This window comes from Corythoichthys intestinalis, chromosome 1, assembly GCF_030265065.1.
Source record: "Corythoichthys intestinalis isolate RoL2023-P3 chromosome 1, ASM3026506v1, whole genome shotgun sequence".
Taxonomy (NCBI): Eukaryota; Metazoa; Chordata; class Actinopteri; order Syngnathiformes; family Syngnathidae; genus Corythoichthys; species Corythoichthys intestinalis.
The window spans coordinates 82523187-82548750 of NC_080395.1; the positions used below are offsets into that span (position 1 = coordinate 82523187).

General features: G+C 38.6%; 1 protein-coding gene across 12 annotated transcripts in view; it reads left to right on the plus strand.

Moving 5' to 3' along the window:
• LOC130919886 (two pore channel protein 2-like) overlaps positions 1–25564 on the plus strand; it is a 94242-nt gene that overhangs the window by 28053 nt on the left and 40625 nt on the right. For 11 of the 12 annotated variants that reach the window (XR_009064036.1, XM_057842513.1, XM_057842586.1 and 8 more), the window contains 11 exons: positions 639–816; positions 903–1019; positions 8332–8438; positions 11428–11500; positions 15857–15956; positions 16060–16125; positions 16214–16278; positions 20614–20705; positions 23760–23841; positions 24079–24168; positions 24251–24370. Coding sequence is in view for 11 of the 12 variants with exons in the window: in XM_057842513.1 (XP_057698496.1) it covers positions 639–816; positions 903–1019; positions 8332–8438; positions 11428–11500; positions 15857–15956; positions 16060–16125; positions 16214–16278; positions 20614–20705; positions 23760–23841; positions 24079–24168; positions 24251–24370 (1090 nt within the window). In the remaining variant the exon portion in view is untranslated. The remainder of the gene's footprint in view (positions 1–638; positions 817–902; positions 1020–8331; positions 8439–11427; positions 11501–15856; positions 15957–16059; positions 16126–16213; positions 16279–20613; positions 20706–23759; positions 23842–24078; positions 24169–24250; positions 24371–25564) is intronic. The other variant, XM_057842522.1, reaches the window with a different exon arrangement.

Below are 25564 nucleotides of genomic sequence, written 5' to 3' on the forward strand. Positions count from 1 at the left end.
CAACCCCCTTTTGCCAACAAAACAAGGTCTGGGGACTGAGATGGCCATGGGAGGAGCTTGATTTTGTGTCTGGTGAACCATTTCTGTGTAGACTTGGCCATATGTTTAGGGTCATTGTCTTGCTGAAAGACCCAGTGACGACCCATCTTCAGCTTTCGGGCAGAGGGCAACAGATTTTGATTTAAAATGTCCTGGTATTTCAAAGCATTCATGATGCCATGCACCCTAACAAGGTTCCCTGGGCCTTTGGAACCGAAACAGCCCAACAGCATCACTGACCCACCCCCATACTTCACAGTGGGTATGAGGTGCTTTTCAGCATGCGCATCTTTCGTGGCACGCCAGACCCACTTAGAGTGTTTGTTGCCAAAAAGCTCAATCTTGGTCTCATCTGACCAAAGCACACGGTCCGAGTTGAAGCCTGGGACCGTGTGTATTTTTGTGTGAGACCAAGATTGAGCTTTTTGGTCTCATCTGACCAAAGCACACGGTGCCAGTTGAAGCCTGGCACCGTGTGTATTTTTGTGTGAGACCAAGATTGAGCTTGATTGTATAAAATGTGCCTTTTGGCAAAATCAAATTTGTACCAGTCACACATTGATTTAATTCTATGTAATTTACAATTTATACCCGTGCAGGGGCTTAGGCTTGACCATTGCAGTGGTGCTGTTGCTGGCTTTTGTGGAGCGCCCGTCTTCCCTTTCTGTTACTTCAGACTCTCGATATCGCTCTCCACCCTGGGAGCCTCCTTGCGGACTGACCGAGAGCATTGAGATCATGTGTCTTATCATCTTTACTCTTGATCTTGCTGTTAAGGTATATGTATTCATCACTCTTTATGAGACAGCCTATAAGAAAATCATCAATATAAAACAGCATCTCCTTTTCTGGTTGGTTTTCAGAGCTACTTGATTGGCTGGGATGAATTCCGAAAGAATAAATGGCTGGTTAGCTATACCATTGTCATTGCGGTCTCCATCATTGATTGGGTCTTGTCCATCAGCATGATCTGTGATGAGGTGAGTACAGTCTTAATATTTTCGGATATTGCATCTATACTGTACATTGTTTTCTCACTTTAATGCTTACATCATCAAACAAATGTCAATATCTACCAAATAAATAATGGGACATAACACTATAAACATAATCTGTAGTTTTTAAATAATTTTATTTACAGGGGGAAATAAATCAAAGCTGCCGGTGTGAAAATCTAATTGTGCCCTTATATCTGTTTGAGCACAACAACTGTATTGAAGTATTTCTATAACTGGCAGCATTACTGTGTACACCTGCGGTCATAAGTTTTGAGATTTTTCACCATTAAGAACCCCAAGAGTTTCACATGTGCATGAACCAACCGAACCCTTTGGAATTTTTTTTTTTTTTTAATTTAAAATCGATATATCTAAGCAGCAAGCTAATATCATAGACTTCATAACCTATTGACATGACACAGGAAACGGGGCCGATTCATAGGGGGCCTTTTTTTTTTTTTTTTTGTTAACTTGAAATTCAAATATTTTCAAAAACCAACGCTGCTACCGACCTAAAACCAAAACAGGCACCTACCCAAAAATTATATGAGTCTCCATGAGCAGTGGCATCAAAAAAATCTTTCCCCTATAAAATCCTGATTAATTATTTTTTAGATAAGTATAACACAACTTAAAATGTCTATAAGAATCTCAGATTTTACACTAGATGCACAAAAATCACCAAATGCAGAAAAAGGAATCACCTATGTTTTTAGGATCTATAGATATATTTAACATCATATACATTTTTGACCAAAATAGCAACTTAATTTTTTTTTTTAAATTTACTGCAAGTTTTCAACAACTAATAAATCACTCAATTTTGCATCAGAAACTAAATACTTGAGGAAAACAGGGAATCAATTATAAATAATATGCAAATAGATAATTAATAAATTCGATACGCAATCACAACTTATTATAGAATAGAATAGCCCTTTATTATCATTATACACTATATACTGTTAGCGAATGAGGCTAGCGGCCGCCTGATGTAAACAGAGCTTTTCTGGTGAAAATTCTTTTGAATAAATGCTTAAATCCCCGAATTCGTCATAGATATGGATGTAAGACAGTCTCGATTCTTGGTTAAAAGCAAAGAAACCGTGCAGTTAGCATTTATTTTACGTATATTGTCAAAGTACAATGCTACTATGTTAGCGAACGAGGCTAGCGGCCGCCTGGCGTAAAAGGAGCTTTTCTGGCGAAAATTCTTGTGAATAAATGCTTAAATCCCTGAATTTTTATAGATATGGATGTAAAACAGTCTCGATTCTGGGTTAAAAGCAAAAAAAAGGGTGCAGGTAGCATTTCTTTCACATAAATATTGCCAACTATGAGGCTAGTCAGTTACGAAAATTAGCCACCTCAATGCGTAAACAAAGAAGATAATTCCTGCAAATAAATGCTTCATGCATGCATGGTACAAAAAATTTTAATATTTACCTTGAATCCTCGAACAAAACACTCCTGAGACATTCCTTTTTGTTTGTATGCGTTACAGCTTTCGTAGTTAAATCCAATCATAAGTACTGTAAATCCAAGCTTAAATCCGACATGAGCATGTGCCGTTTTCGGCTATTACTGAATGAAGCTCGTCCCCCTCTGATAAGGCGTTACGCAAAAAATGACGAAGTGACATGTCAATAGTAATGAAGTCTATGCTAATATCTAAGCTAGGGGAGTCCAAACTATTCCACATAGGGTTGCAGTGCGGGCTGGATTTCATTCCAACAAAACCATACGAAAATTTATCAGCAATCTGGTGTCTGTAATTAGTTGAATGCAGTCAGGTGCTGCTTGTTTTCGCAGAAACTTCATTGGTTGAACTGTCTGTGCTCGATTGGTAGGAAGAAAAACCGGGACCCAAACCGGCCCTTGAAGACCTTTTTGGACACCCCTTATCTAAGCGAATTCCTGCTCAAATATCTTCTCATTTAGACACAGGGTTTATGCAAAAAGCATTAAAAGTAATAAAAATGATTTTGTCAAAATTCAGGCCTTAAATAACATTAAACTAACTGTTCTAGGCATTAAAAATTATATAAGCTTGATGGTTATATAGTTTTTTAGTTGTTCAATATTATCATCAAGCGGATAATAGGCCTATCTGCCAATAAAAGCATTTTAAAATGATATCGGATAATGTCGACATCGTTTTTTTCATTATCGGTTTCAGGCAAATATGTGTGTTGCCTTCAAAGTGAATAAAGAAGCCTACTGTCTTTGTACAAGGGCTGGTCACAGCTTAACACAGCAGCTATGCTTATTGACCATTAAATGTCTCCAAACTAATTTGTTATGTGAGTAGACCATTTGCATTCACGGTGCAAAAATTAAATGAACAATAAACTTGCACCTTGAAATATAAACTCATTACCGTAAATTTCAGACTATAAGCCGCTACTTTTTTCCCTCATTTAGAATCCTGCGGCTTATTCGTTGATTTATTTGTGTTAATATTTTATTTGACAGCGGCGTCATAAGACTGCCATAAGACCGTCATAATTATAACAGTATCATGGGCCTTAATGAATGCTTATGACAGATGTCATTGTCATCCGGCGAATTATGTCACTAACTCCATTCATGTCCAGCTCGGATATTTTACATCTATTCAAAAGTGAAATCATTTGCCGGATGACACAAAATGACATCTGTCATAAGAATTCCTTAAAGCTCATGGGTGTGTCATGTCATAAATATGTAAAATCAAGTGTTACAAAATACCATAACTAGCAATTAATGAAACAACTAGAGCACGAACTGAAGAAACAATTGGCACAGAACATGAATTCTGATTATTTACATCGCTGCAATGCATGATAAGAGGCATGTTGGACGACAACATTGTTGACATCAGGTGGCGCAATGATAACTAAATGAAGCTTCTTGAAGCAATGGAGCTTTGCAGCCAATTGGTTCAACGCTTCACGGTGGTTCATTTGGTCTTATGACAGTCTTATGGTGCATCTGTCAAATAAAGTGTTACTGTTGCAAATATCCCATAATACAGTGAGGACTGCTGCGGCTTATCTGTGAACAAATGCCATTTTTGTGTCAAATTTGGTGGGTGCGGCTTATAGTCAGGTGGGCTTTATAGTCTAAACATTACGGTAAATATACTTCATTCAATGTACTATACTGAAGCTGTGTGCCTTAGTTGTTATTTTGAGCCAGAAGCATGAGCCATATGTGATATGGCAGTGCCTAATTGGCACTTTGCACTTGCATTTGATCTAAAAAAAAAACAACAAAAAAACCTGATGTTTGCACTACCGTATTTTTCAGATTATAAGTCGCAGTTTTTTTTCATAGTGTAGCAGAGGGTGCGTTTTATACCCTGGAGCGAATTATTTGTGATTATTTACGGTCGGGTCGGGCCGACTTCTCTCTCGCTAACTTTTTTTACAATAAATATATATTCATATATTTATACTAAAACAATGTATGGATTTTAAATAAAATAAATAATCTGGATAAAACAGAGAAGGCTCTGTGCATGCCTGCGCACGTGAATGCTGTGGCTCTCTTTTCAATCTTCCCCTCCTGCGCCCTGCGGCATCCTGGTATTTCCTTTTCGATATGGAGCAGCAGTAGGAGTGAAAAACAAACTAAAGACAGGGTTAAATGAAAATCAAACAACTGCGGTAGGAGTGGGATATGGAAAGGATTCAATAGATTGTTGAAGATGCTATAGACACTACCCACGTGACGTCACAACTCCTTCCTCCTGACTGGTGCCGCCCAATTGTCCGTCAACACATCATGTTTACCTGTTACGGCTACGTACATTCCTCCTATTTACGACGTGTTTTTCTGCTCGTTAACATTAATAATCAAAATGGTGAAGGCGTGTGTGGCGGTCGGTTGCAATAACAGAGAAGATAGACGGAGAAGACGGAGAGACTTGAAGTTCTACCGTATTCCGAGAGACCCGGAGAGAAGAGAGCGAGATGGGCTGCTGCAATTCGACGAGAAAACTGGGCTCCAAACGATTACCACAGATTATGTAGTAGTCATTTTATATCTGGTAAGATGCATTTAATGTATATTTAGAGGGTTTTGGGCTGACAACCACAATTAAGATCATTGCTAGGCTAATCGCCGACAGCATACACGTATGTATGTAGTGAGAGTGCTATCGCTAAACCATATAAACATTAAAAGCCCTAACTCCATTGACAAACGACATGAAATACATTAGACTTGACAGTGGATGTTAGCAATAACAAAAGATTTTGAATTGAAAATTTCGTAACTCACCTTTCCAAGCACAAGATAGATTCCTGCCGGATTTTCGTGGACGAGGACCTGTTTCACCCAACCAGCAACGAAGTATTTATAAGCCTCCAAGCTCTTAAAGTTTTTCAAACTTTCGTGAGAATAGGCTGATTTTGTGTGGACAAGATAGTTGCACATATCAGGGTAGCTAGCAGATGTCAGGCAAATACGGCGGAGACAGCGGGTCAAAACACATCGATTTAGGCATCAAATAGGGATCTGGCGAATGGATAAACTGAAGCTTTTCCACATAACGCCTTTTATGCAACGCATCAAGTGAGTTTACGGCATCCGAAAGCACCGGGTCTTCCATGAAATGCATTATAAATTGCTCGATCAATTGAGACCATTGATAATACAGACACAAAATGACGGACAAGGGGGCGGAACCATACAGCGAGCACGTGATTTTGTGACGTCGGTGGGTAGGGTCTATAGAAAACCTGTGTCGGCTCGCTAGTGTAAACGAATGTGGCGCTTTGGTCTCATACGAGAAATATATTTAACAAACTTTTCCAGCGTTATTTCGTTGTCAGAATGCATTCATAATGATCATAAAAATATGTAGACTATTTAAACATTGAGAAAACTTGCGTTTTATTTCTACCAACTCGAGGAAATGAAAATAAATGTCAAATCCTCAATCCGTCTGTTAGAACAGACACGCAAATATAAAAGATATAAATGATTATTGAATATCAATCTTACAGTCTTGTTTAACTGGGAGAATTCCTTACAAAAAACAGGCTTTAATTTGTTATCATTATGCATATATGCACTGGCATCGTCACAAACGTGATCACACAAAACGCAACCACGCATCCAACAGCTTTGCTGGTGACATAGCAATGGCGTACCGCAAGCAACACGTTACTTTTGCTCATTAATATTCGTGACATTAGCAACTGTTGCTACGGGGGTCAAACTTGCGTTTGTCTGTCATGCTAGATGCATGTACTGTAAATAGTGTACGAACGAGATGTTTACTGAACTAAACCTACCAGTTCCGTCCAAAAATGATGTCCTTGGTGTCAAATTAACTGGTAAAGATGTGGAAGCTACAAATGTTGAGTTAAAGAGATTGCTTCAGTGTCGAGGGCTGAAAAAGAGCCAACCTGAACCCGAGTTAGCTTTTTTATCAACACCTTTCTCTTGTGTGCATTGCCTTACGCCACTGACAATGACATTCTCCTGTTTCAACAATCTATCCTTTACCACCAATCAACACCTTTCTCTTGTGTGCATTGCCTTACGCCACTGACAATGACATTCTCCTGTTTCAACAATCTATCCTTTACCACCATATGCCCTGTCTTTCTTATATATTATATCCTGTGTTTGTCTTATGTCTCTGACTGTTCCTGAGGACAATTTACATTACTATTTTTGTGTAGCGATCACAAATGCTACTCAGTGTAAGCCAAAAATCACTTTTAATTTATTCATTAATAACAAATCTTAATTCTAAAATTTATTTACACTTCCCCTTACTAAGGTTTTTTTTTTAACAACAGAAAAAGTCGGATACCATTTTAATTTTTTTTAGGTCATTCATTGTCAGACAGAAGCAGCACGGCAAAACACCACGCTAAAAAATAAGTAAAAATATCAAAATGGCTTACCTCTCCGTCCTCTGTAGTAGGGGTGTGCATTCTTAGGCACCCCACGATTCGATTCCATTACGATTCAGGGTGCTACGATCCAATTATTAAACGATGAATGGCTTCACCTTGCTGGCGTTAAACTGGTCTTTTGGACGTCCGCGCAAGTTGATCCATTCTTTTACATTTTTTTCGCCGAGTTTTTGGTTTCGGGAAACGTATGAAGAAAACATCCCTCATACATCGTAATGTCTAGAGTCGTTTCTACAAGTTCCATAGCAGCAGTGATTTATTGGCTTGTTCTTTTTTGAAAGATTACCGGAGAAAACAAGCAGAAATGATATGGATTGTATGCAAGGGCGTATCTATAACGACCCACTTCCGCGTTACGATGGTGACGTCACGGTCTAAAAATAGCATTCGTGCAGTATCTATTGCATGAATCCAGATCATACACAAATATTTTGGAAACACACTAATATCTCGCGAAAGGTTCACTTAGTTTTCTGTAGAGTTTTGCGATATACAATCCCCAATACCTGGGACTATTGGAAGATGCCGTACATAAGGGGGAGCATTACATTGTCAACATTTTCCTTGTAGCTGGGAAGAGGGCCATAACCAAGAGCTGAAGCTACATCATATTAGCAATACCTGTCAATTGTGGATGAAATACTTGATATGGAACTGTTCAGCTGTTTGACACGGAGAATGGAAGTCTAAGTGTCCGGTTGGTCTGAACATTTTTAATGTTTCACATTGAGAGTATGACTTACTCCCATTGTGATCATTCAACATATCTCATTTATTATGACAAAGCAGCGAACAGGAAGGGGTTATGGGGGTACAAAAGAAAAGAAACACAAACAACAACAAGAAATACCTGTACATTGAACACCTAATATGTTGGTGTTATTGTCAGCTAGATGTATTTCTGGTTGACACCATGTGGGGGGCCTGTTGACCAGGGAAAGAAGGGGAGGGGGGGTGGGGAAGTCCATAAGCTAAGTGATTGGGAGGGGAAGAGTGTACACAAATCAGCTCTGTGATCTAGAACCCAGTAATCGTGTGAATCCCTTGTGAGTGTAAGCCCGTTGGCAACCGACCCTACGCGACCACACCGCCAGTCCCAGCACCGGGACCCCCCACCCGAGCGCGCCGAATCACATTCAGCTGCACGCGAGCCCCACTAAACATGCGAAATGATATTTGTTTTGGAATAATTGAGGGAAGGGGCTGATTTTCGGTAAAAATTGTGTTCATTACGGGATACTGACAATTTGCTATAGTATAACACAGGCTCTGTGTATTCTTTCAGTTTTTTTCTCTGTGTTTGCCGATTTTTCTGGTTATAGCATGAAAAACAACAAAAATGTTAAAAAGTAACCTTTTCTTCTATTGATTGTCAGAAACTGAGAGTTCGACGACTTATTCGACCATTCTTCCTTTTGCAAAACTCATCCCTGATGAAAAAGACTTTGAAGTGCATCAAGAGAACTCTGCCAGAGATTGCCAGGTGATTGGTTTCCTCCAATTAAATTTAAATTTTGACTGTAGATAGTATTTCAAAATTGACCAAAATGTGATCAAAACATGTGACCAACAAAAAAAATTCTTCCAAGAGGCTAAAAGGAGCTGACACATTCTTCACTGAGTCATTCTCAATCTAGCTCCATTATATGATCGAAGCCACCACCAAGAGATTTAACACATGCATGCGTTATTTGCATCAGCCACTGGTATGATCAAATCCATCCATTTTTCTCCCGCTTATCCGGAGGTAAGCTTGGCCTTCCCTCTCTCCAGCCACTTCATCCAGCTCTTCTGGGAGGATCCCAAGGGGCTCCCAGGTGGAAGACGGTCTCCCCAGTGTGTCCTGGGTCGGTCTCTCAGCCTTCTCCTAGTGGGATGTGCCCTGAAGACCTCACCAGGAGGCATCCAAGTCAGATGCCCGAGCCACGTCATCTGTCTCCTCTCGATGCGGAGGAGCAGCAGCTCTACAACGAGCTCCCTCGGAGGACCGAGCTTCTCACCCTATCTCTAAAGGAGAGACCGAACACCCTAAGGAACGAAGTCATTTCAGCCACGTGTATCCGGGATCTTATTCTTTCCGTCACGACACATAGCTCGTGAGTGACAGTAGGAACGTAGATCGAGCGGTAAACAGAGAGCTTGGCCTTTCGGCTTAACTCCGTCTTTACCACTGTAGACGCTGCACCGATCTGCTTGTCGATCTCCTGCTCCATTCTTCCCTTACTCATGAACATGTCCCCAATATACTAAACCTCTCCACTTGGGACCTGATCCCTGACCCCGGACAGGGCATTCCATCTTTTTTTCTGAGACTGAGGAGCATGGTCTCAGATTTGGAGGTGCTGATTCTCATCCCGACCAATTCACACTAGGTTGCAAACTGCTCCAGTGAGAGTTAAAGAGTGTGGCCTGATTAAGCTAACAGATCTACATCCTCTGCAAAAAGCAGAGATGCAATACTGAGGCCACCAAAACTGACCCCCTCAATGCCTCAGCTGGCCTTCATTTTCTGTCCATAAAAGGTCCACACACGCTCTGGTTCCTTGTGGGAGTGCATGTTGGTGGAGTTGAGGAGGTCTGCAAAGTATTTGACCCACCGACTCACGACATTCCTGATCGAGGTTAGCAGCGCCTCGTCTTGACTAAACAGTGTTGGTGGCACACTGCTTTGTCCTCCTGGGATGCGGGATGGTTGACCAAAATTTCTTTGAAGCTGTCTGGAAGTCATTCTCCGTGGCCTCGCCAAACTCCTCACATGTTCAGGTTTTCTCCTCAGTGACCACCAGAGCCGCATGCCGCTTGGTCAGCCGGTACCCATAAAATGCTACCGGAGTCCCACAGGCCAAAAAGGTGCGCTAGGACTACTCCTTCAGCTTGAAAGCATCCCTTTCTGGGATTGCCGCTGCGCCAGGCGCAGACCTTACGGCTGCAAACGTGCAGCTCATTAACCTATAAAACTCTATAAACTTAATAAATTAACTGTACTGGACTGCAGGGTTCAAAGTGTGAGCGCGTAGCAGTTTATTGTCCAAAATTTACGCTAAATTATATTGTGTATGATTAATATTTTGTCTCATAAAATCTCACAACACTTGTTTGAAATGAATAGAAAATGTTTGATAACCCCCCCCCCCCAAAAAAAAAAAAAAAAAAAATTGAAGAAAAGCCCTGGAGGGTCTCTCGACTCCATTTGAGATACACCACCGTTCAAAAGTCTGGGGTCTAAGCGACTGTAGTGTATCATATGGGATTTTTCATAATGTACGCTACGGTTCAAAAGTTTGGGGTTGCTTAGACCCCAAAATAAGCAACTGGTGTCCTAGAGGGGACAACCATAATTACAAGCTATGAACTACCTACATTAACTACTGTGATTCAAAGTTTTGCATTGTAAAGAAAAATTAATCAGCAGATTATGTAATGGTTGCTTAGACCCCAAACTTTTGAACGGTAGTGTAGATGACCAACTTGTTCCGTGGGTGTCTCACGGTTTATCAGGAACGATGGTATCAAAATAACACAGTCACATGACCACAAACAGGCTTGCAGTCAGAAGTCCTATGATCGCTCCGGCCTGTTCAATCACATGGTGTCTTTAAAGTGCCTTAGAAAAATAACTATTTGACATAGAGTGCTGCGGTCAACACAACTCGAAAGCGCAGATTTGAAACCCTCAACCAGTTTTCATTTGGCAGCGAGATATATCATTTTGATTTCATGAAAGGAAATGTATTTTCTCCACTAGGGGGCTCTCATGCTCTTAGGATGGGTGGTTTCATTTCTGTAGATTTTTCTAGTCAGAATTTGATTTTTTTGGGGTCTAATATGGTCATCTATTAGCTTATAGCACAGTATCTTAATAACGGTTCATAGATGATGTTGTGCTGAGAAAAAAATATACCATAAAAAAAAAAAAAAAAAAAAATACACACTCATTACTTGAGTATTCCTTTTACCAAATACTGTTTTACTGTACTTGAGTTAATTTTTTGGATGACTACTTTAACTTCAGTATTATTAAAAGTAATGCTTTTCTTACTTGAGTGAGTACCTACTCTCCTGTCCTCTACCAACCTCTGCTTACCACTAGTACTTAACACAATGTATAATGCATAAAATGGGAATATCAATGAAGGGTTTTCTGAGGGACAGATGAGGGCCACTATGCGGCTTGCGATTGGACCGTTGTCCTCGAGGGGACAACCATGATTAAAAGTTATGAACTACATACATTAACTACTGTGATTCAAACTTTCGCATTGTAAAGAAAAATGAATCAGCAGATTATGTAATGGGTTTCTCTTGGTCCATGTGAGTTGATGTTGTATGTGTAACTAAACATTAATATTTTTTAACCTTTGATGGACATATGTTACTCATGTTTCATAAACAATTGTGTGGTGGGTACATTGTACAATACCAATTAATCTCTAGTTACATAACAAATGTGCTCTTGTTTGTTGTATTTGCAGTGTCATTTTGCTGCTTGCACTTCACCTCTGTCTGTTTACGATGATTGGCATGTTGTTGTTCCCTAAAACTGAGGTGAGTTCTTGTAAGTATAATCAGCTAAACTCTTCACTGACTCTTGTTTTTTAAGAAAACTTTGGTTGAGATGATTTTTTTTTTCACCTAACTGCATATAAAAAAATGTAAAAACATATTAATGAACATGCAATTCACTATCAAGATTATTGCAATTGTTTTGTTGGAGCTCTGCATTTGTTAGCAAAGTGTGTTGCCTATGTTCAGTCTACCCTTTAATTTTATTTTGGTCGCGTAATTGCAGAAAAATTTACTCCACAAAGATAAAATGTTAAAATTAAAAGTAACGTATCCGCAGCTTTTGGAGCATTTTTTAAAAATGCTCGATTGTCTCATGTGCAAGTTTATATTGTGCAACACATATACTCTAGAACAGGGGTCCCCAAACTTTTTCCTGTGAGGGCCACATAACTTTTCCCTTCTCTGATGAGGGGTCGGGGTCAGTTTGTAACAGAAAAAGTGTGACGATTGCAGGAGTGCCTAAATGTTTTTCAGAAAGCCGTAATTAAATAACCCTTTCTGGATTCTTCACGGAACAAAAGTAAATAAAATAAAAGTAATAATATAATAATAATAAATAATAATAAAATTATCAATTAAATAGATAATAACCAAATAACCCTCTCTGAGTTCTTCACAGGAAAAGGCCAGGAAATAAATAACACTATTGAGAAAAAAAAAAAAAAAAAATTCAAAATGCTCTCTGGTATTGTTCAGGGGGCTGGACTAAATGTGGAGGCGGGCCGTATCCGGCCCGCGGGCCGTAGTTTGGGGACCACTGCTCTAGAACGTGTTTGGTGAGTGAAAACTCCCTATTGCGATGAACCCCCATATTATAGAAGCACTTAGGCTACCGTCTCTCAAATGATGGTTTTTCTTTAGCACCTAAGCAGAGGTGGCAAGAGTTGCCAAAAATTTTACTCAAGAAGGAGTAGCATTTCTTCAAAATGATATTACCCGTGTAAAAGTAAAAGTAGTCATGCAAAAAAATTACTCAAGGACAAGTAAAAAAGTTTTCATTGAAAAGAATACTAATAAGTAACTGCTTACAATGTCATTTTTTTTTTTAACAATGGTCCTAGACTTCATAATGTATTGGCTCCTCAGATCGGTCATGCACTGCGCCTCACATTCAAGTAGAGGGCCGCCCACATCAAGAGGAGCTATTCACAAACACACGCACGCAGCGATCTAATGCCAGATTTCTGTTGAAAAAGTACAAAAGCTGTACCGCATACAAACAGGAAGAATTGTCTCAGGAGTGATTTGTTTGAGGATATAAGGTAATCATTATGTTTTTTGTACCATGCATGCATTTTGAAACGTTGTGAAAAAAATCAATGGGAGAAATTAGCCGCTACTGGATTGGCATCGTAGCTCCTTTTACGCCAGGCGGCCGCTAGCCTCATTCGCTAACAGAGTAGCATTGTACTTCGACAATATACGTAAAGCAAATGCTAACTGCACGTTTTTTTGCTTTTAACCAAGAATCGAGACTGTTTTACATACATATCTTTAAAGAATTTGGGGATTTAAGCATTTATTCACAAGAATTTTCTCTGGAAAAGCTCTGTTTACATCAGGAAGCTGCTAGCTACATTCACTAACAGACTAGCATTGTACTTTGACATACAGTCTATCACAAAAGTGAGAACCCCCCTCGCATTTCCGCAGATATTTAAGTATATCTTTTCATGGGACAACACTGACAAAATGACACTTTGACACAATGAAAAGTAGTCTGAGTGCAGCTTATATAATAGAGTTAATTTATTTTCCCCTCAAAATAATTCAAAATATATCCATTAATATCTAAACCCCTGGCAACAAAAGTGAGTACAGCCCTATGAAAAAATGTACATCCCTAATTGGTGTGCATGGCTGTCACCCCAGGAGGAAGCCTCTTCTGATGACGGTACACAAGAAAGCCAGCCCGTCTCATGAGACCATAGGACATGGTTCCAGTAATCCATGTGCTTTGTTGACATGTCATCAGCAAACTGTTTGCGGGCTTTCTTGTGTACCGTCTTCAGAAGAGGCTTCCTCCTGGGGTGACAGCCATGCACATCAATTTGATGTAGAGTGCGGCGTATGATCTGAGCACTAACAGGCTGACCCCCCCACCTATTTAATTTCTGCAGCAATGCCGACAGCACTCCTGTAACGAGTCACATGACATTTTGGAGGGAAAATCACAAGCAGTACTCAATTTGGACATTTAGGGATATACGTAGTACTCACTTTTGTTTCCAGGGGTTTTTATATTATTGGCTACATTTTGAGTAATTTTGAGGGGAAAATAAATGAACTCTATATTATAAGCTGCACACAGACTACTTTTCATTGTGTCAAAGTGTCATTTTGTCAGTGTTGTCCCATGAAAAGATTAAATCTGCAGAAATGCGAGGGGTGTACTCACTTTTGTGATAGACTGTATGTGAAAGTACAATGCTAGTCTGTTAGTGAATGTAGCTAGCAGCTTCCTGATGTAAACAGAGCTTTTCCAGAGAAATACTTGTAAATAAATGCTTAAATCCCCAAATTCTTTAAAGATATGGATGTAAAACAAGTCTCGATTCTTGGTTAAAAGCAAAAAAAAACGTGCAGTTAGCATTTGCTTTACGTGATCCACTGTATTTACGTAAAATAAACGCTAACTGCACGTTTGTTTGTTTTTTTAAATTTGCTTTTAACCAAGAATCGAGACTTTTTTAGGTCCAAATCTATAAAGAATTCGGGGATTTAAGCATTTATTCACACGAATTTTCAACGAAAAATGGTCTTTGTCTGTGATTCCACTCGGTCAGCTTTGACGGCCTTGCCAACAATGCAGGACCCCAATTTATTGGCCCCGCACCCTATCAATACATTATGAAGTCGATGCAATGGTATATCTTTGTTCTTAGCACAATGTCATCTGTATGAGCTGTTATTATTATTACACTGTATTATAACCTATGACATGACCATATTAGGCCAAATACATCCACAAAAATAATTGAATTCTCACTAGAAAAATCTACAGAAACTAAACATCACCTGCCCCATCAGTGCCCTCTAGTAGAGAAAACATTTAATGCCATGAAGTAAAAACAAACATGTATCTGGTTTGCCATGGTCTGTTGATGCCAAATAAAAACTGGGATAGGTTGAAATCCTCGCTTTTGTGTAATGTTGTCAGCAGCGCTCACTGTCAAATAGATTATTTTTTTCGGCGCTTAGGAAACACCACTTGAATGAACAGGCTGGTGTAATCATAGGACTTCCGACTACAAGTTTATGTGTGGTCATGTGACTGTATTGTTACGACTGATTGGTATAATGGAATTCTGTGATTATTATTTCACCACAGTGCTGTCAAAAACAAAGTTAAATCTAATGTGTGGCATAAAGAGGAAAATGTAACCACACTAGTGGAGCCCAAAGTAATGGCGGAAGAGTAGCGTTTCTTTTTCACAAATCTAGTCAAGTAAAAGAAAAAAGTATTGTGTGGTAAAAATACTGTCAAAGTACATTTTTCTCCAAAAGTCACTTAAGTAAATGTAACAAAGTAAATATAACTCATTACTAGCCACCTCTGCATGTCAGGCTTTTCCTCTGTCTTATCATTGCTTATTGTAGAACTACTCCATACACATTGTCGTGTACTTATTTGTGCTAAGTTGTGGGTGTATGGACTTATTTTCAAAATTATTCAGCCCCCACTGCAGTATAATGTTGTAGCAAGTCCGAATTTGTTTTCCCCATCTAAGGTCAAATAAGGCCTTGTAAAATTGTCGATATCATAAATCTTGATTTGACTTTTATTATGAATAAGATGAAATATAAATACATGACTTGCCCCAACAACAGCAAATCCCGAACTACTACTAAATCATAACTACAATGTGGCCCGTGGCGACAATGAGTTAGACACCCAAATAAATATCAGACTTGCTATCACATTATGCTGCCATGAGGATTGAATGATTTTCAACTCAACTGTATATACACAGTCCTGCTCACTATTATTGGCACCCATTAATTTCAAGTACATAACTTGGGATAGCTTTTGGAGAAAAAAAAATCCTTTGGATCTCCAAATGATAGAATCTTATTTCAATTTTTAAAGTTTCATCTATTTCTGAAGCTGTTGTCGAGATTATTCAGAAATGATGGGGTGTCAATAATGGTTCTTCTTCATTCGCCCTAAAAATGGGGTGAGCTATTGTTAAGAATTACCCCTAAATATTTTTTGAGTGGATTATTCTTTCCCTTTCTTTACAATTGTTTATTATTTCCTTTAACACAATGAATCACATATCGACACAGTTCTCCTTTTGTTTCTGACCATGCGCCTCCTGCGGTTGTGTTCAGGATCCAATTAAAAATGAAGAGTGGAAAGTATATTTTCGAAACCTGCCTACTTCACTGACTTCCCTGCTGGTGCTGCTCACAACAGCAAACAATCCAGATGGTACTGCAGTTTGTGATGATACACCACATTAAAGGCTCTATATTTTTTAGGTGCTTAATTATTTATACAGTAGATTATTTACTAATGTTCTGATTTTCTACAGTGATGATTCCTGCTTACTCCCAAAACAGAGGATATGCCATTTTCTTTGTAGCCTTCAGTGTAATTGGTAAGGTGGGCTACTATTGGCTCTTTCAGTTCCATATTAGTTTTTATTTTGGAAAAATGCCTCATTGCTCATTGCCGTTTGCTTTCAGGAACTTACTTCCTGATGAACTTAATGACAGCCATTATCTACAACCAGTTCAGGGGATATTTGCTGGTAGGTAGCACATTGGATATACGGTGTATCACAAAAGTGAGTAAACCCCAAGCATATATGCAGATATTTAATTATATCTTTTCATGGGACAACACTGACAAAATGACACAATGAAAAGTAGTCTGTGTGCAGCTTATATAATGGAGTAAATTTATTTTCCCCTCAAAATAACTCAAAATATAGCCATTAATATCTAAACCTCTGGCGACAAAAGTGAGTATAGCCCTTTGATAAAACGTACATCCCTAAATGTCCAAATTGAGTACTGCTTGTCATTTTCCCTCCAAAATGTCATGTGACTCGTTACAGGAGCATTGCTGCAGAGATTGAGGAGGTGTGGGGGTCAGCCTGTTAGAGCTCAGACCATGCGCCGCATTCTACATCAAATTGGTGTGCATGGCTGTCACCCCAGGAGGAAGCCTCTTCTGAAGACAGTACACAAGAAAGCCCGCCCGTCTCATCAGACCATAGGACATCGTTCCAGTATGTCTTCAGCAAACTGTTTGTGGGCTTTCTTATGTACTGTCTTCAGAAGAGGCTTCCTCCTGGAGTGACAGCCATGCACACCAATTTGATGTATGGTCTAAAGACTAACAGGGTGACCCCCCACCTCTTCAATCTCTGCAGCAATGCAACGAGTCACATGACATTTTGAAAGGAAAATGACAAGCAGTACTCAATTTGGCCATTTAGGGATGTAGTTTCTAAGGGGTGTGCTCACTTTTGTTGCCAGGGGTTTAGAGATTAATGGCTATATTTTGAGTTATTTTGAGCAGAAAATAAATCTACTAACTCTATTATATAAGTTGCACACAAACTACAACTACTTTTCATTGTGTCAAAGTGTCATTTTGTCAGTGTTGTCCCATGAAAAGATATACTTAAATATCTGCAGAAATGTGAGGGGTGTACTCACTTTTGTGATACACTGTATATTACTTAAGGGTTTCATACTGGGGCTGGACAAAAATTGCCCTTGCAATCATCAAAGTTTCCCGTAAATACTTTCTTGTGATTATAGTTTAAAAAAAAATCCAAAATATTGCGCAATCGTTCTGACATATTCAGAAGCGGATGTGGGCTTAACGCTTTAAAATTGACGGACGGCGCACATGTCATCTGTGAAGCCTTGTCACGTTTTCATTACAGTGCCTATCAATAGTACTCGACTCGTTTGACGTTTTCTCCTTTTATAGCATTCATAAATGAATCATGGTCAAAGCAATTTCGCATTTTGAACACAAAAATATATTGGGAAAAAAACTTAATGTCAAAAGTTAAAACAGATTTCTGCATTTTCTGTCTTGCGCAATAACGGTTACCTTTGCTTATTTTAAGGAGGAAGGGGAAGATTATACCGTTTATTTGAAAAATTTTCAACCTTCACTGCTTACAGTGTTGTAACAAGTTGTGGTAATCTTACTTTAAAAAAGTAATTAGTTACTCTGCAACGTTACTGTTGATATTTTACACGTTATTACATTATACATTCTATAACATCTGTCACATCAAAGATGTTAATATTAACTGATTGAAGAATAATAACACTATATACAGTATTTTAGAACATTTGGTATTTATTTGGATCAAGTATATTAGTCTGTAAGAAAACACAATTGTAAACTGACCATTAAGCAGTGTGCACAATTAGCAGAACACTATCCTTAAATATTCCGTGAAGTCACAATATTAAATATTGAAAGTAATTCAAGTACAAAAAAAAATCCAAAAACGTAAACTTGGGTAAAAGAACTCTTCTAGCCTTTAATTTCAACAAGCGAGAAGTAGTGCCGGTGTTTTGTCGATTTGGTTTCCCCGTCGAATTGATTTCCAAAGTCCTATTGAACATGCACATGGCAACCACCCCCCTCCCAAGGTTTATCACGGGTCAGATCGAGTTGTTGTACCATTTTCACTACGATGTCGTTGCTGCGAGTAATCTTTTTTTTTTTTCCCGCCACATTATTTTTATTGATTACACACACTTTATAACAACGTGACAACACAAAACAGAACAAAACAGTCCACAAATCAAATAATTTCACACATTAGGATACTACAGGTGGTTGCACACCCCATTTGTCAATAAAGTCCAATAAAAGTTTCCATATTTGCTCAAAATTCTCTGGCTTCCCTCTCACCACATAAATGAGTTTTTTTCAGCGTAACAGAGTTTTTCATTTCCTTAATCCAGTGATTTATTGGAGATGTGTCCATTTTCTTCCAGAATAGCGCAATGAGCCTCCTGGCCTGTAGCAGTCCAAAATCAATCAGCCTGTTTTTTTTTTTGCAGATCACAAAGCCTCTTAGGTAAATCCCAGTATAAACAATTTTGCATTGTATGGTACGTCAGTCCCAACAATATATGACATAATACGCCCCACTTCTGTCCAATACCCCTGAAATGTAGGACAGTCCCAAACACAATGTAAAAGAGTTCCTCATCCTTTAATGCAGGTGTCTGGAATATTGGGGGACCAGCTGTTTACCTTTACAGGTGTGATGTATACTCTCATCAACCATTTGTATTGCAATAACCTCATTCTTGTGTTAATAGTTTGCTTTTGGGCTTTTAGACATGCCCTGTTCCGTTCTTCCTCTGTTATTTCCTCCCCAAGTCCATGCTTCCAATCTATCAGTTGCGTTTTCATCATCACTCTTTACTAATACCGAATAGCATAAAGAGAGTTAGCGCTTCTCATGGTGTGAGAGTGTCAGATTTTCTAAAATAGACTGTGGTTGTTCTGATTCAACCTGTTTGTATTTTGAAATAATAAAATATTTTACCTGCAAATATTAAAAAAAAAAAAAAATAAATAATTGTTTTTTAGAGATATGAAATCTGTCAGAAAGCTCTTCAAATGCAAGTAAAATATTGTTCAAATATAGATCAGAAACTTTTCCAACTCCTTTCTCTGCACATATTTTAAAACCACCATCATCCCTTCCTGGTACAAAATTTAAATTACCCCACAGAGGACTATACCGAGAAATTTGAGGAACATCCCTAACATGTTGATGTGTCTTTTGCCAAATGTCAATGCAATTTTTGAGAAATGGGTTTCTTGTTTTTCTTTTTAAAACTTTGAGGTCAGCGGAGTACAAATAGAGTCTTAAAGGTAGGCATGGTACCGATGCCTGCTCTATAGACAACTAAGATGGGTGTGACTCATCTGCAAAGTAAAATGCATTTTGGAAAGCGGCGTCCTCCTTGTTCATATGGGAGGTATAGGAGTCTAAGACGCAACCTAGATTTTTTCGTGTTCCAAATAAAACTGGTAAAAAGTTTGTATACTGTACTAAAGAACACATCTGGCTGAGGCAGATGAATTGACTGAACTCGAGTAATATTCTTAAAGTCTATTTAGATTGCCTTTTGACCACTAAGCCTATTAAAAATCATATTTACATTATAGTAAAATATTATCTAAAGTAACCTATATGCCTGCTAAAATATTGTACTCCTAGAGACAGTCTTATCTCCTTCCCTCCCACTCTGCTCTATCCAGGCAGGAGGCAGCTAATCTGTGACAAAAATCAACTGTCGACAACTTGCGCTTCATTTAACCAAATTGTAGTAACGCACCCCTTCACATCCTCAGTAACAGCGTTGCAAAAATGGGAAAAGTAGTTAATTAGATTACTCGCTACTGAAAAAAATAACATCGTTAGAAACGCCATTATGTTCTAACGCAGTTATTAACAACACTGGTTGTAATAAGTCTGACATTTATTATCTTATTCATGATCAGATCAAAAAGCACCTCGAATAAGACAGGCGCTGGGGGAGGAATATATTGGGCTATATAAAAGACGTATTAAAAAGAAAGGGCAAGAAGCCTTGATAATTGTGCTTTCTTATAGTTTCTCAGGCTTTGGGACTCCATAGAAGGGGCTTTCAAACTTCTCCCTGCTCAGCCTAATTAATATCTTCAAAATATTTGGGTGCACCGTAAAGCTGTAGCTCACGCACCACAATAAACTCTCCACCTTCCTGCCAAAACTAGGAGAGCCATTTTTATAAGAGTTATAATCTACCCTTTTCTGCTTAAAATGAGAAGAGCCGTGGCTTCATTTTTCCAACAATGAAAAATTGACTTTACTTCCTTAAATGCTGCTTTGTCATGACTTCCAAATTTGATCATGCCAGCAGTCTGCTCGTTTGTGTGTCACCGCCAGATCCACCAGTACAAAGAAAGGGAAGTAACCAAGGTTAACCAAGAAAAGCCTAGACATGCAAAAGAATATGCGGGTCTTTGTCGTATGTGTTTTTGTAGTTCCTTTTCTAGAAATATGAAATATCTTCACTGTTATTCTCTCATGTTCACAATGTAGATGGCAGTCCAAACATCCATAATCAGAAGGCGTCTGGGAATCCGAGCTGCCTTTCAAGTCCTTAGCTGTCATAATGCTGAAAATGCTACTGGGTAAATTTACATACATGAACCCACGTACACACACGCACTCACGCATGCCCAAACAAAACATTTCACTAATGATTCATCACATTTTGCCAACTAAAGCATTCATTCATTCTACGTTGTGCTGAGCTACTGTACACATAATCTCCAAATCTAGTTAGTATTCCTGTTAAATGTGTGTATGCAAGCACATGATCTTCTTTTTTTCCAAGTTGCACTTCACTCAAAAATAGCCCCTCTGGGCCAGTGGCTTTTGAAGTTCCCTGGCCCCACTTTCAAAACCACTGGGCCACATCAACGCGTTAGTTATTGATCTCATTAATCACGAAAAAGAACAATTTGCTTGAGTCATATTTTATTTTTTTTTTAACCTTCCATTGCCTCAAAATACTTTTGTCGTGTGTTTTTCCCATGTGCTTTTAAGCATTGTGTTTTCTTGTGGTAGTTTTAAAGCAGTGTTTATCTGTTGACCACATTTGTCACGTTGTGTTTTTAAAACACCCTTATTTGATATTATTACTTAAGTATTTTCTTAAGACATTTTTAAGTACATTTTTCCTGTATGAATCGAAACAAAAGAAGCTGAAAGCGCACGTTAGTACTTAGGGGGGAAAATTCGCCATTGGTACACATTTCGCCGGTGTAGCATATTTTGGCAGAACTACGGTATTAACAAGAAACATTTGTAACAAACGAAATTCATAAGAACAAGATTTTTTTTGTGCATAAACATTGTGAGCATTGAACTGCTTAAAAGAAGTGAACCCCTTAAAAGAGGAACAACTTCACAAAGTTCAGCTGCAGTTATTCTGTTATCCAGAGGCGATGAGGGTTTTCGAAAAAATGTTTTCAACGTCGACGCACCTGCTGCTCGCCTCATTCTTTTATGTTTCGCGCTCTCCGCGGGACATTTTACGGCCGCTTCGCCCCCGTTGCTTACGTCCACGTCACACCAGCATAGCGTGCAGGAACCATGGAACGGGTTTTGACTGCTTTTGGCGAGGAAATCGTGCTCTTTCGTCCATTCAATATTTAAAGATGTCCGCCGTTTTGGCACGTTTGCTAGCACTGTTTTAAAATCTCGGCAAGGAAATGATATCATCAGATAGCCACACGTGAGGCTTTGTTTACATTTTTTTGAACCAACGTTTTTAACTGAAGCCACTCGTGGCCAATCAATAGACTTCATTACCTATTTACATGACACGGTAAACGGGGCCTATTTTCAAAAACTTCAAATTCAAATATTTTTAAAACCAAAGCTGCTACTGACCTAAAACCAAAACAGGCACCTACCTTAGCCATATACAGTGGGGAGAAGAAGTATTTGATACACTGCCAATGGGAAAATCCATAGGCAGTGTATCAAATACTTGTTCTCCCCACTGTACGAGTCTCCGTGAGCAGCGACATAAAAAAATTCAAAGTCGTTCCCTGATAAAATCCCGATTAATTATTTTTTATACAAGTATAATGCAACTTAAAATGGCTATAAAATTCTCAGATTTTACACTAGATGCACAAAAATTACCAAATGCAGAGATAATCACCTATATTTTCAGGATCAATAGCAATATTTAACATATAAGTTTTTGCCCAAAATACCAACTTGTTTTTCTTTTATTTACTGCATGTTTTTTTTAACAGCTAATAAATCACTCAATTTTCACATCAGAAACTTAATACTTGAGGAAAGCATAAAGTCATTTGTAATATAGATTATTTATAAATTCTATATACAATCACAACTTTTTATAGAATAGCTCTTTATTGTCATTATACAGTTGTACAATGAAATTGTGGAGCAGTTCCCTTTGCAGTGCATGATAAGTTAAAATCTCAAAAGTGACTTGCAAGTATAAAATCTAAATAAACAAATATAAAATCCGTATGAGATAGCCCTATGTTCAGGCAGTGCAAATAATCGGAGTGAAGTAGTAGCAGTTTGACAGTCAAGGCTTTGAATATTGCAGGTGAGTAAGTCTTGCACATAGAATATTGCAAATAAATGAATGTTGGACTATGCCTTGGAGCATTTCCCTTTAGCAGTGCATGATAAGTCAAAATCTCAAAAGTGACTTGCAAGTATAAAATCCAAATAAACAAATATAAAATGCGTATGAGAGAGCCCTTCTTTATATATACGAATGTAAAACAGTCTTGATTCTTGGTTGAAAACAAAAGGGTAGTATTTATTTTGCGTAAACATAGCAAATGTGTGGCTCATCTTTAAGTTCACTGTGGCACTGCCTTACCACAACTCCACAGCTTGTGAACAAATGCTTAAATCCCTGAATTCTTTATAGATATGGACGTAAAACTGTTTCGATTCTTTGTTAAAAGAGCAAAAAACTGGGCAGTTATGCATCTATTTTACGTAGATATGTCGAAGAATGACGCCAACGCTGTAGCGGTTCCCATTCTCCCATTGATCTTAAAAAATCCAAGCTTAAATCCGACATAAGTGTGTGCCGTCTTCGGCTATTACTAAATGAAGCTCGGCCACCCTATGATAAGGCGTGACACAAAGAATGACAAAATGTCAGGTCAATAGGTAATGAAGTCTATGGCCAATCAAGCGTCCGGCTCGTGGATTGTCCCGGATGCCAGAAAAATCACTGAAAAGAGTGAGTGTCCATCCTAAAGCCAGACAGGTGGTCACCCTGCTCGTGTCCGATTTGCATATGCCATAGGTACACCGCTTCACCATTTTGGCCGTCTGCAGCTTATTGATCCGTAAAGTTGTATGGCAGTTGGGAGTCGGGGGAAAAAGGGGGAATCCTGAGTTTGTACAATCATGCTTACTTCACAAGGGTTGCTAGGACGTATGATTGGTCAATGGCCGTTTTGTGGGCGAAATTTGCGAAAGGTCAATTGTGTTTGTTTTTTCACTTATAGCTAATATAGTTCGGATAAGGGCAATAGAATCAAACCGGATATTCCCAAGTAAAGAATTAAGATCGTTCCAAAAATCAACAGTTGTGTTCCAGTATTTGCAATACGTAAAAGTTATTAAATCCATTTAACTGCAAAATAACATTGATATTGATTTGATTTTAGGGAGAGTGTGCCAGTTGATGCTGTGCTGCAAGTGATGTCCAGAATCCAGATGCAAAGCTACTACAGAGAAGCCATACTTTTGGTCAGCACTGATTGTGGCTATTGTTCTGCCGTTGTTAAACCATGTTCAAATGCAGCGGGACTGTGTCATGTAGATCTGCTTCAATGTAGAAACCGGGTTTACAATGTTTATTTAAAGACAAAACAAAAAGGCTTTGAGTTGAATTTCACAATGAGTGCCACCATTTAGCGTTTATGACATAAAAATCAAAACAAAGTAATGCAAATCTCCCAAACTTTGGCTTTTTATATGTTTCAGGCGATACGTCAGTATGAAACGGAAGGCTTTATGAATAGAGAGCAGTTCGGACAAATATTTGATGAACTTGATAAAGACCGCATAAAAGAGGTACAGTATAAAGTGAACGTTAAAAGGCACATGTATGTTGCTTGATAGTTGCTAATTGTTAATAAGCCTGTTTTCTTCACAGCACCCTTCCTTACCACAGTATAACTCTGTCGGATTGCAGAAGCTGCAGGTCATCTTCAGTCACTACTTTTTTACGATATTTGGCAATGCAGTGGCATTGGCCCATGTGGTGTGCATATGTGTAAGTGAATTTTGAAAATGACAGATGTAACTACAATTTTTGAAACTCTGAATCAATGCCAGTAGGCAAAACGCAAATATCTGAATGATGCTTTCATGCGTGCGCAATGTGCAAGTGGATCATTCAGTGCTTCCAGCATTGCTGTCCGGCAGTCAGCGGGGATGAAATGGAGCATGCTCACTTTTAGTCATCTTAGCACATGCAGAAATCCTTTTGTCATTTAGAATTACAACTTTGCGGTTCTGCACATGCCTGTAACTTAACAAACGGACATGAATGCAGCGATTCCAAAGTAAACACCTAAAACTTTCTATAAAGGAATATGTACTTACATTTGGTCATGGACGCACACGAAGTAGAGTTCTCTTCACACATGTGGCTGTCCTCAACTTCACTGCACACCACTCTCTCACCGCATCTAACCCGTGCCGTTAAGCCAGGGGTCCTTGAGAGCCGCTATCCAGCTTGTTTTCCATGTCTCCCTCTTTTAACACACCTGAATCAAATTATCAGCTCATCAGCAAGCTTTGATAACGATCCTGATTATTTGATTAAGGCCTGTTAAAGGAGGGAGACATGGAAAACAAGCTGGATAGCAGCTCTCGAGGACCAGAGTTGCAGACCCCTGCGTTAAGCATTTATTCACGCCGTATTCATTTTGCAGAAGATGATGTTTATGATGTAACTTGTCTATTTAGCACCTTTGGATAATATTTAGAGTTCGACTGAATGTAAAAGCATGGTTATTCTCCGCCATAAAAGCTTCGGGAGCAAAATCTGCCGTATTTGTTAAAACAGCACAGCCATTTTAGCCAATGGCAATTTAGCAATTTTGTCCGAAAGGCTCTAATGCTTGCAGTCATGCCTGGTTCTTGGCTTTATTATTTTTTAAGAAGTTGTATTTTTTTTGCTGTCTATATGCTGCCATAGCAGATTCATGGCGCATTAAGTCCCCGAACTATTTTTAAATTGTCCGTTTTACCCTGGAAACCACCATTTACAGACGTCGTGCAACCGCTTTTGTTTCAACCTAGCCATAAAAAAAGGTAATTAATTTTATTTATTATTCGAAATGGCTGTCATTTTTAGCTAAGAATCATTAATTGATGTCTAATATTTAGTTTAAAAAAAAAAAAAAAAAACTTTAAAAAATTATTCACTCGCATATTTTAAACTTTAAACAATTTATGTCAC